At 38.8% G+C, this 12,551-nt stretch overlaps 1 protein-coding gene across 9 annotated transcripts in view; it reads left to right on the top strand.

Annotated features, from left to right (window-relative positions):
* Positions 1–12,551, top strand: part of PATJ (PATJ crumbs cell polarity complex component) — a 373,944-nt gene that overhangs the window by 48,370 nt on the left and 313,023 nt on the right. For all 9 annotated transcript variants that reach the window (XM_082687808.1, XM_082687804.1, XM_082687800.1 and 6 more), the window contains exons 13-14: positions 4,570–4,646; positions 7,125–7,181. In XM_082687808.1, the coding sequence (XP_082543934.1) occupies positions 4,570–4,646; positions 7,125–7,181 (134 nt within the window). The remainder of the gene's footprint in view (positions 1–4,569; positions 4,647–7,124; positions 7,182–12,551) is intronic.

Genomic DNA, 12,551 nt, shown 5'->3' on the forward strand with positions numbered 1-12,551 from the left:
GAGCCACCCAGGTGCCCCAATATAGGATATTCTTTTTTTTTTTTTTTTAAAGATTTTATTTATTTATTTGACAGAGACAGAGCACAAGTAGGCAGAGAGGTAGGCAGAGAGAGAGAGAGGAGGAAGCAGGCTCCCTGCTGAGCAGAGAGCCCCATGCGGGACTCGATCCCAGGACCCTGAGATCATGACCTGAGCCGAAGGCAGCGGCTTAACCCACTGAGCCACTCAGGTGCCCCCCAATATAGGATATTCTTAATATCAACATCTTAGCACTTGTGGCAGTTGGGGACTAAGCATGTTATTGCTTAATCTTTGTTTAATTAATTTTGCATGCATTTTTATTATTATGTTTAACTATTTTTTTTTAAGATTTTATTTATTTATTTGACAGAGAGAAATCACAAGTAGATGGAAAGGCAGGCAGAGAGAGAGAGAGAGGGAAGCAGGCTCCCTGCCAAGCAGAGAGCCCGATGCGGAACTCGATCCCAGGACCCCGAGATCATGACCTGAGCCGAAGGCAGCGGCCCAACCCACTGAGCCACCCAGGCGCCCTATGTTTAACTATTTTTTAAATCTTGTCACCACTTTTAATTAGTGCATATGTGAACATGTATTATCATTGACATAGCTATAGATAGCTAGCTATCTGTATACATATAGCAGTATTTCCTTTTACCATAATAATTTATAACATATACATATTTACATGTTTTATCAAATTGTCAGGTTCCTGTATACTTATATTTTAATCTTCTTTTTAATTTATGTGCAGCTTTGTTCACTTTGTACTCTGATACTTGGCTACATAGTTGACTCTGTTCTGGAAACATTTGGAATAGCAGTCTCACCCAATTCTCTGCAAGAGGTGCTCTGGAAAGCCTTGACAGTTAAATGAAATGGGATACTTAACATCATCCTCTTCCAGGGAAGTTTTGGCTTTGATTGTCTTGTCTCAAGAAAGGATGACCTGAAGGGAGGAGTAACCCCTCACTCAAGTTAAAAAATTTCCTATAATTTGGAAATTTACCTTATTCTTTTTGACCCAAGTGGATTGTGGTTAGATCCTTGCTTTTTAAATTCAAGTGACCCCAGATACATTTTTATGGAACTGTTGTGTGAAAATAAAGTAGATTCTGAAGTTAGAAATATTTTCAGACACTTTATCTGCTCTTTTTGGATCAATCTCATTGCATTTTTTTCTTCATGAATATGTATAATTTCATCTTGACAGTAAGACCAAGGTCGTTGAACTGCTAAGAAATTAGCTGTCTCTTTTGCTATAGGGGCAGAAAAACTTTCCCTTCTTCCCCTCTAGGTTCTTTGGTCTAATAATTAAATTGATATAAAACCGATTAATGGGAGAAAACAAATTTCCTAAGTATGGAAGCCCCATAAAAATAGGAGATCCAAGGGGTATCTGGGTGGCTCAGTGGGTTAATCCTCTGCCTTTGGCTCAGTCATGATCTCAGGGTCCTGGGATTGAGCCCCACATGGGGCTCTCTGCTCAGTGGGGACCCTGCTTCCTCTCTCTCTCCCTGCCTCTCTGCCTACTTGTGATCTTTCTCTGTCAAATAAATAAAAATTAAAATAAAAAAAAAATAGGAGATCCAAGAGTAAGTTGGGCAGTTGAGCCTCATATGCCATTCTAAATTAAGGAATGGCATGGAGGCCTGGGGCTTCAAAGATGAGGAGGGTAATTCACAGCATGGTAAGAAAAGCAAATGTTTGGGGCGCCTGGGTGGCTCAGTGGGTTAAGCCGCTGCCTTCGGCTCAGGTCATGATCTCAGGGTCCTGGGATGGAGTCCCGCATCGGGCTCTCTGCTCAGCAGGGAGCCTGCTTCCTCCTCTCTCTGCCCGCCTCTCTGCCTACTTGTGATCTCTGTCTGTCAAATAAATAAATAAAATCTTTAAAAAAAAAAGAAAAAAGAAAAGCAAATGTTTGGTAATTAAAAGTTTGCTCTGCCATGCCAATAGGTCTTTCAGTTAAAAAAGTTCTCTCTGGTAATAGTTCTTTCTGGTATAGGCCTCCTATCTAAATTCTTCTGGATAGTTAGGGGAGGTCTCGATTGCCTTTAGTTCAAAATATTCTACATGCTAATATGGCATATTTTGGGGTGGCATATTCTGCTCCCCTTCATTGCCATTTGAATAATTGTTTCAGATCATCATACTATTCATTTTAAGTCACTTTGCGTAGCTCAGGATTTATTAGACTGTGAAAACAGTCTTTTCCTCTGGTACTTAACTTTGTGCTATGCTTTAAAACTCATGACTATCTGTCACGAGTATCCATTGTACAAATGAAAGATGAAGTAGTTAAGTGAACTGTAGGTGAGATACCATTGTTTTATACACGTGTATGAAATGTCACCTTTAAATATCATGTTTTTAAGCTTACAATTCAACCAAATTAGCTTACCAGATTGCTAATTGCAAATTAGCTTACCAGATAAGAAACTGCTGCATGGGAGAAATTTAACAAAGATGGTAGAACTCATAACGTAATTTTTCTCTTTTTTTAAATTTACATTTAATGTATTATTTGCTTTGGGAGTACAGGTCTGTGAATCATCAGTCTTACACAATTCACAGCACTCACCATAACACATACCCTCCCCAGTGTCCATCACCTAGCCACCCTATCCTCCACACACTCCCACAGCAATCCTTAGTTTGTTTCCTGAGATTAAGAGACTCTTATGAAGGCACCTGGGTGGCTCAGTGGGTTTAGCCTCTGCCTTTGGCTCAGGTCATGACCTCAGGGTCCTGGAATCGAGCCCTGGAATCGGGCTCTTTGCTCAGTGGGGAGCCTGCTTTCCCTTCTCCCTCTGCCTGCCTCTCTGCCTACTTGTGACCTCTCTCTCTGTCAAATAAATAAGTAAAATCTTAAAAAAAAATAGTCTTTTATGATTTGTCCCCTTCCCTGGTCCCATCTTGTTTCATTTTTTTCCCCTTCCTGCCCCCCACAACCCCCTGCCCTGCCTCTCAAATTCATCATATCAGAGAGATCATATGATAATTGTCTTTCTCTGACTGATTTATTTTGCTCAGCACAATACCCTCCAGTTCCATCCACGTTGTCATAATGTAATTTCTTCCGGAAATTGTGCCTATCGTTGACAATAATAGGTAGGCACAAAGGTACAGAGCCCACATAAGTGATATTTTGCTTTTAATAAGATCTTTGATTAGTTATCCCCTACATGTAAACTAGCATATCCGTTGATATAGTTATTTCATGGATATTCTTTTACGAATATCCTTGTTTTTGCATGGATAATATCTAGTGAGTTAAGCTCTTTGGTGTTTATTAGTCTTAGTCTCTGAATTCTGAGGTTAGCCTTTACTTGATGATTTGCATTATGTAATTAAGCATTATATGCATCCAAGATGAGCTGTCCATGCTGAGGACTGAAAGAGCTGATGTTGCAATTTATGTTTGATTTTAGACAGATGGTTATGTCAGCTGGAGTAAGTGTTCTGTGACTTGTTTAATCTTGTGACAAAATTAAAAGAGTTTTTCTTTAACTTACAGAAAAAAAGGTGAAGGTTTGTTTATTTTCTGCTACTGCTATGGATATAAGTTGAAATTGTATTTTAGTACTTCATCTTTTGCCCATTACGCGTTATTCAGACTAGCAACTGTATCCTGAGCTTCTGGCTAAGACCATGAAGGAGGATAGGCAGAGCACTTAAAATCTGTCTTAGTTCTGCAATGTTATCTTACGTATGCAAAAGCAATATTATACTCAAGAGTCACGAAGGAATAGCCAAGTAACTACATGAGACCAAAGTACACAGAGTTTCTAGTATGTTAAAGCTCTTGTATCTCCCTGGTTGAATTAAACCAGACATGGTTTTGTATCCACCCAGATAAGAAGTCTGATTGGATTGTGTTCAGATGCCCAGTTGATGGTAAAGATGTCTTGATAAGTTTTTATTTTTTCTGGGGGTGAGTGGAAGGTATTACTTTGAAGTGATTAACATTTAAATTAAATCCTTGTTTGTCTTAACATATTGTAAAGCAAAGCCAGATGTATTTTACTTGTAAACTTTAGGATGTTTACATATAAAGTGGGTATATTTCAAATTTCATTTCTTTCTTTTTTTTTTTTTTTAAAGATTTTATTTATTTATTTGAGAGAGAGACAGTGAGAGAGAGCATGAGCGAGGAGAAGGTCAGAGGGAGAAGCAGACTCCCCATGGAGCTGGGAGCCCGATGCGGGACTCGATCCCGGGACTCTGGGATCATGACCTGAGCCGAAGGCAGTCGTCCAACCAACTGAGCCACCCAGGCGTCCCTCAAATTTCATTTCTAACTCATCAGTTCGTCTTCCATTTGAAATCGTCCTTAATGAAAACCCCTTCATAATTTGGTCACAACTAGCCTTAACATTTTACATTAGTCTTATAAGTCACCTCTGATTTACTTTACCTGGTAGACCCAAGTTAATGCATTTTCCTTTATATTCATTTCCTTTTTACTTACTGGAACTGTGCTGTTATTGAGGAATTTAGTAGTTAAGTTTGGCTCATAGTAGCTTCATTTTTTTTTTCTTTAAACTCCAGAAAAGGTCCCTGACTCTCCAGAAAATGAGCTGAAATCTAGATGGGAAAACCTGTTGGGCCCGGATTATGAAGTAATGGTATGTTAAAATATTGTAATAAAAAGCATTCATGTTTCATTGCATGTCAAGCTCCTAACATTGCAGTTTAAAGAAGTGGGAGAGCCCAAGGTTAGCCAGTTTGCCTTTATTTTAATTCCTGCCTTTCTTCCCTTAGGGGATCAATTGATTTTTTTCCCCCCTCTTTAAACATTTTAAGCTGTAAGAACAATTAAGGACTGCACACAAGTTTTAGTTATAATTAGCAGACACTCGGTTCATGTTGAAAACATTTAAGTCAACAGTAGGCAGAAGAATTTTAGAAGACTTGCCTTTAAATTTATAACCTATATCAGCTGCTTAAAATTGCTGGCATTTTTATGATTGCTTTTATGATCTGTTTGTTTTATTGTACACTGAAAGGGCTGTGGATATTAGTCCTATGTTTCACAAAGAATCTTACAGTTTTATGAGAAAAATGAAAGAATGATTATCAAATGTATTAGGGAGAACAGGAAGTAATTTAGGTTAGGTATAAGTTTATAGCACCAGTGGTCCATTAGACTTCCTTTCACCTGTTATTAGATTCATCGAGTAAGGGATTGATTACACTCCCCACATGAATCCATGTGAAAGCAGAAAGCTGTGCTTGGAAAAGCATCTACAGTGTTCACTAAATGCATTAGTAATAAAAATTCTATTAAATTTCTATTGTCATTCATGTTGTCTCCCATATGTTTATCATTAGTGCTTGTTGGCTGGTTGGAGATTTTTTTTTCCCCCTTTTCTTGGTTCAGAACATGCAACCACTATGTATTGTCAGGAAATTTCCAGCATCATTAAGATGCATTAAAACATTCCATACTCTATTCTTGCTAATTTCATACTTGCTTTTGGTCCTCAGGAACTGCTGCTTCTTTACCTCATAGATTTTATTTATTTATTTTTTTTTTTAAAGATTTTTTATTTATTTATGTGACAGAGAGAGATCATAAGTAGGCAGAGAGGCAGGCAGAGAGAGTGCGAGGAGGAAGCAGGCTCCCCGCTGAGCAGAGAGCTTGATGTGGGGCTCGATCCCAGGACCCTGAGATCATGACCTGAGCTGAAGGCTGCGGCTTAACCCACTGAGCCACCCAGGCGCCCTACCTCATAGATTTTAAATGCTGTTTTGTCATTAGGCTGTCACCTTAGCAAATAACTTTTTCTACTATTCGTAGTGGTTTGATATATAAAGCAGTTTGGTGTCCCAGTATATATATCCATGGGACAGTTTTGTGATGGGCTCTTTTTAGTTAAAATTTTATCCTCATAACTACTCCAAATTTCATTTATCACACAGTGAGAGCATAACATAATGGCGAGAAAGAAGAGACAGAATTTGAGGTTGGGAATTTTTTTTTTTTTTTAAGATTTTATTTCTTTATTTGTCAGAGAGAGAGTGAGCACAGGCAGACAGAGTGGCAGAGGGAGCTATAGAACAAGGAGCCTCTGCAGATTGTAGCAGGCTCCCTACAGAACAAGGAGCCCGATGTGGGACTCGATCTCAGGACGCTGGGATCATGACCTGAGCTGAAGGCAGCTGCTTAATGAACTGAGCCACCCAGGCGTCCCTGAGGTTGGGAATTTAAAGTGACAACTTATTCATTAAGGGTTCTTCCTGTCTTGAGGGATGAGGAACACAAAGGAGAAACCAGGCAAGATAAATAAATGCATGCACGCCCTCGTGTACTCTGATGTTTCTGATTCCATTTTTCTTCTAGAATCTACTTATATGAAATGCAGTACTTCTAGAAGCTTTAGTTGGATCATTGTTTGACTTATCCTCTCCTTCCAGATACACCCTACTTTATTAATAACTTACAGATGCACATCATCAGTAAAGTATTTTGCTTGCTAGGAATTCACTTCTGTGGATCTCTACCACTGAGGCTTAGAACAATAGTTTTAGGCCAGGATTAAGAGCTTTAAGTATATTCTGTGAGCTGCTCACCAGGCCAGGTCTTTCTGTTTGTGTCCTTGCCAGCTATGTCTCCCAGGGAAATGATGGAGTTTGCTGTGGAAAGTCAGATGCTTCAGTTTTTCCAAACTCATCTCACTTTACTGACCTTGCAAACTTCATTTTAAGGCCTGAATTTAAAAGTGAAAATGATTATGCTTTTGGCTTTGCTAAAAGAATAAAATTTTTATGGACTCCTTACAACAGAGGATTATATTAAAACTTTAAGGGTCATGGATTTTTAAAAATAGCGTATGTGTTTTGCCCATTCCCTTCTGGTTCAACCAAGTAATTTAGGGGGAAAAGATTGCTCTAGAAAACGGTAACAACAAAAAACTTTTCTTTGACATTTTGCATTATGTGTTATACTTCCTGATTTCAGAAATATCAGAAAAAGATGAGAATGCAGATCAGATGGTGTTATCAATATATAGGGTTTACAGATCTTTTTTCAGAAAACCTAAGAAATGAGGTTATGCTTTTACAAATATTGGAGTTTTTTTTTTTTTTCCTTGTAAATTTAGGTTGCTACTTTGGATACACAGATTGCAGATGATGCTGAATTACAGAAATATTCAAAGGTAAGTGTTATTTTTTTAAAAATGTTACCAGTTTTCTGTTGTTTGAAGAACTTTCTCTAAGTTCTCATCAAAGAAACCAAGTTTGTGCTGTGACCAGAAGTTTCCAGAATTTAGTCTTAGATGTTTCCTGAAATGTGGCAGGTTCTCACTGTTACGAAAGGTGATGGTTAGATATGCCTGGAAAGAACATGGGGTGCCACGTTCAGAAGCCAAAACCCCAGTTTTGATGGCTTTGCCCACCTTGCAGGTGGTACACAGAGTAACATTTTCCAGAATGTGTTAGCCCTGCAGACATTATCAGTAGGACTTTTAAAATGTTTCCTAAAAATCAAGACCACAAACACAGACCTTACAAAATCTTGGTCCAGATGTCTAAAGACAGAAAAGTGCATTTTAAGTGGTATTTTTTCTTGAACTTAGAAACTTTTGTAGAGTGAGCTTTATTTCTAATGGCAGAATGCCAGGAGGTGGTGGTAACAGTTTCCCCCAGCATTTTTAGGTTTTTTCTCACTATAAATTAATTTTATAGTTCCTCCTCTGGATAATCAAAAAGCAGGGCAGTTGAAGGTCAGAGAAGGCTTCTTGTTGGCTTACTCAACCAATGATGAGAAAGTAAAGGTGTTCTCATTAGAATAGTTTCAGGATTTATACTGTAATCCCAAATGGGTCGATGAGCTAAGTCCAGCTTAAACTCTCCTGTCACATGTACTCTTCGAGAGGAGTTCTCTGTGTCCCATGTAGGTTTTGTAAGAAGTTATCTCTTGAGGTATTTCTGCCATCTCTTTATTTGTGTTGAATATTTCTCTTCCATAATTTTATATTATATGGGCAGTCATTTTATAGGTTTGAATTTTTAAGGCTGAGACTGTAGTGTTTCTTTCCACCTGTGCTACCCTGCATTTGGAGTCACTACCTGGCTGTACCTATGGGACCAGCCGACCAAGCTTTTCTCCGAATAGGCCATATAAAAGCATCATGGCATAATTTATGGTTAATTTTAAATTATTTACAAGTCATAACTTACAATTAATTTTAAGTTATTTACAAGTCATTAGAGCAGTCACTGATTACTAATTCCATCTAACTATGCTGGGAGGGATTTAAGAGGATAGTAACAAATATGAAAACGTCACCAAAGTTCAGTTCTTATTAACCACTGTAGTGCAGTTTACTGATTAAATGGACTTCGGGGTCAAACTGCCTGAGTTCAGATTCTGCCTTATCCATTCACTCGCTTGCAGAATTATCTAAACTGTTTCAGTTTTGTTGTCTGTTAAAGGGAGATATTAATAGGATACTACCTAGCTTATTGGTTTTATAGGGATTAAATACACTGAGCCTAGAAGAATTGCAGGTGCCTACTAGTATGTCCTATTATTTTTATCATTCGTAAAAATCAGTGATGCTGTCCCCTAAAACTGTTCTTTCATATACACTAAACTCTTAGATAATAGATGTTTTGTATTTATCTGTCTTGCAGTTTAGTAAATTTACTGTGCCTAATCTGCTGCTGAAGCCCATCTATTGAGTTCTTAATTTTAATTTTTGTTGTAATGTTCTGTTCTAGAATTTCTGTTTTATTCCTTTTTAGGTTATGTTCTTTGGTGTAATTTATAATTTAAAAAATCTGTATTTGCCATCTTTTCCTGTATTTCTTAAACATATTAGTCATAGCTTAGAAGGACGTTAAGCAGTTAATTTCAGTATCTGGATCAACTTTATATGTGTTTCTATTATTCGGTACTTTCTTTTGTTATTTGGTTGTCTCTTTCTTCATACCATAATGTAATTGACTGCCCGACCTTATGTAGGGCAACTTACAAAGGCTTCAGGTGATGTTATCTTTGTCCAGGGACTCATTCTTTTTTCTGATAAGGAGATTGTGTGTGTGTGTGTGTGTGTGTGTGTGAGAGAGAGAGAGAGAGAGAGAAAGGGAGAGAGAGATGGGGGTGGAGGGGTGGGAATGGGTGATTATCTCTGAGATGAGACAGAGGTACAGTTCTGGTAAGGTTTAGACTCTTTCTGGTTTGCCTTTGCTCCTAAGACCTAGCCTCTCAGGTGTTCCACATGAGTCAGGAATGTATACTGGTCCCCTCTTCTTGGTGGGATCTGAACGCCAATTCTGTTTCCTCAGTACTTTTGGGGCTGCTGAAGTCTTTGCTTTTCAGAGTTTTTCTGATTGGCTTTTAGCCTCCTTGCCCAAATAGCTTTAGAACTCAAGAGACCTTCTTGGGGGGAACATACCAGACTCAGCTTGTCATGCATTTCAGCTTTAGTTGTCTGTCCTCCCACGTTCCAACCCAGTGAGACCCTGCATCATCATATTCTGTAATAAGTAAAAAAAATAATAATCACACTTTGTGCATCTTAAGGAATGGCATTGTCTTTTTCTAGACAGATGTTCTGTCTCACCTTCATTTCCTAGTTCCTTATCACCAGTCTTACTAATTTCATTTCTTTACTGATCAACTTTTATGCAGTATATTATATATATACATACATATATAATATACATATATATATACATATATAATATGTATATTATGTATATATGTATACACATATATAATATATACAAACACAAACGTGTGTGTACTTAGTAACTCTGGTACCAACACATGGAAAGGCTTTGAACTGTACAGACTTTCAGAACTACCTCATAGAAACTCATCTGTGCACTCAACTGTACATTCATTCATTCATTACTCATTTTTAAAATACTTTTACATACTTTGTCTCAGGTCCTCTACTGGGTGCTGGGGTTTCAGAGGAGAGCAGAGGAAAAAAAGAAAAATCTCTGTCTTGTAGAACTTGTATTTTCATAAGGGGAGATAAAAAAAAAAAAGTGGGATACATTGTCATGCAGAATTTAAGGCAGGGCAGATAAAGAATTCAGGAAAGAGAGTGGATTTGTAATTTTAGATAGGTTGACCATGGAAAACCTTATTAAAAAAGTGACAACTGAGGAAGCATTTTAAGGAGTGAAATAAGCAGCCTAAATTTTCTTCTACAGAATATGAACAATAATACTTATGTTTGAAGATTAAGTACAAATATATATAATGTATGCTTTAATTAATATAGCTCCATGCTAATACGTAAGAATTGTTCAGTAAATGGTGATTTTGTTGCCCAGTTGTGTGCTTCATTTTTAGTCTCTAAACTTTTAAAGTCTCCTTTAAGAAAAAACTATTTTTTTCAAATTTTTGTTTAAATTCTAGGTAACATATAGTGTAATATTGGTCTCAGGCATAGAATTTAGTGACTCATCACTTGCCTGTAATGCCTGGTGCTCCTCATAAGTGCCCACCGTAATATCGATCACCCAGCTAGCATAACCCCCCACCCACCCTTCTTCCATCAACCTTCAGTTTGTTCTCTGTAGTTAAGGGTCTCTTATGGTTTCTTCCTTCCTTCTCTTTTTCCCCCCTTTACCATATGTTCATCTGTTTTGTTTCTTAAATTCCACATATGAGTGAAATCATATGGTTTGTCTTTTCTGACTTTGCTTAGGATAAGCTGCTTCCACATTGTTGCAAATGGCAACATTTTATTCTTTTCAGTGGCTGAATAATCCAGAGTGTGTGTGTGTGTGTGTGTGTGTGTGTATATGTGCGCGCACTCACTCACGTGCTGTGATGGATATTCAAGCTTTTCCCGTACTTTGGCTATTGTTGATAATGTTGCTTTAAACATCAGGGTGCATGTGCCCCTTTGAATCAGTATTTTTGCATGGATACATTACTATTAGTTCAATTGCTGGATTGTAGGGTAAGCTCTATTCACTTTTTGAGGAAACTCAAAAACTCAGTATGTAATTGAGCCTGTATCCTAGCAGAACTTCACAGATGACAATACTGAAGTTTGTGCAGGTGCAGTGGCTCACCTCAAATTATACAGCTAGATAGCCGCAGGGGCAGGTTGCAGAACATGTTCACTTATCTCTGAAGTATTTATTGAAGTCCTGCTCTGTGCCAGACTCTGCTGCCAGTGGTGGGCACCAACATGGAAGAGGTCTTTGCTCTCACAGAGCCTACACTCTGGGCTTGGGTAAGGGCATGATAGTAAACAAGTGAAAAATAATTTGATAAAATAGTTATAGATTCTTAGTTGTAGATCATTAGTGATGTAAAAGTTTTAACAGGATGGTGACAGCAGAACGGGAGGAGGGAGCATTTTGAAGAGAGCCAGAGAAAACCTTTCTGAGCTCAGGCTTGAAAGATAAGGAAATGGGGAGCTGGGAGACTGGTGAGTGGCAGGCATAAAAGCTCTGTGAGAAGACAGGGCCAGCTTGTAGGGAGAGTGGAGGTTGTTTGTTATAGTGTTAGGGTCCAACTAAGTGAAGACTAGAATGTTAAATAGGCTGGCGAGGAAGACCTGGAGCTGTAGGGCTTCCAGATCCGTGGTGGTAAGCCTGGGCTTCACTTGCCATGCCAGTAACACCAGTGGAAGGTTTAAGCAGAGCAGTGGCAAGATCTGAGGTCATGCTGTAGGTTTTTCTTCGGTCTCAGCAGGTTTCTGATGAGGAAAGCCATGTTTCATGGCCAGAACTGCTGTTCCTAAGGGTCTAGCTGTCTTTGGATGGTCCCTCCAGTTTACTACCCCATTGCCACTACTCTGGAATGGATGATGATACAAGAAGCACCTTCATATGTTACTGGCCAGTGTTCATAGATGAGGCTTTCTTGTGAGGTGGACAGAGTTGTGGGGAAGGAGGGAGGCGAAAGCAATTTGTAGTGGCTTGAGCATTAGCTGCAGTGCTTCTAGGAAGCTGTTAATCATGACAGCAGAACGGTTTTCCCGCATCTGGGGAGACTTGCACATTTAGGGATGGCTTTCTTGGCAACTGTTTACTATTAAGATAATCACAGCACTGCGAGGGAGAAGCATTAGGCTCATTCCAGTGACCTTTCTGCTGGCCATCAGTTGTGATTCGGAGTGAGTGTTAGGAAGGTCCCCGCCGTGGGAAACGAAATATTACACATCCTGTTCTCTGGTTTTGACAAGACAGGCTGACAAATTTCATTTTATTTCCTTCCTGAATTATATTCTCTGAACCAAAGGACTTTCAAACGTGTGTTTCCCCCTCACTCAATGAGAGCAAATCTAACTTTTAAGGCAGTGGAATGTACCCGACCCTCCTAGAGTGGCTGCAGGTGTACATTCGGTTACTAGGATGGGTTCTTGGTCTCAAATACAGTGTCTCCTTTAATTGTCTCAGTGACCCTATTGTTCAGCAGCTGTTTTCTTCTTTCCAGTCGTGGTATGTGGAAACTGAGCATCAGGCAGGTAAAGTGTCTTGTTCAAGATCAGATGCAGCAAGTAAAGTGGCAAAATGAGGAAACCCATCAAAGTTGTCTGGCTTCTACA

Source organism: Mustela nivalis (assembly GCF_964662115.1).
Source record: "Mustela nivalis genome assembly, chromosome: 10".
Classification (NCBI taxonomy): domain Eukaryota; kingdom Metazoa; phylum Chordata; class Mammalia; order Carnivora; family Mustelidae; genus Mustela; species Mustela nivalis.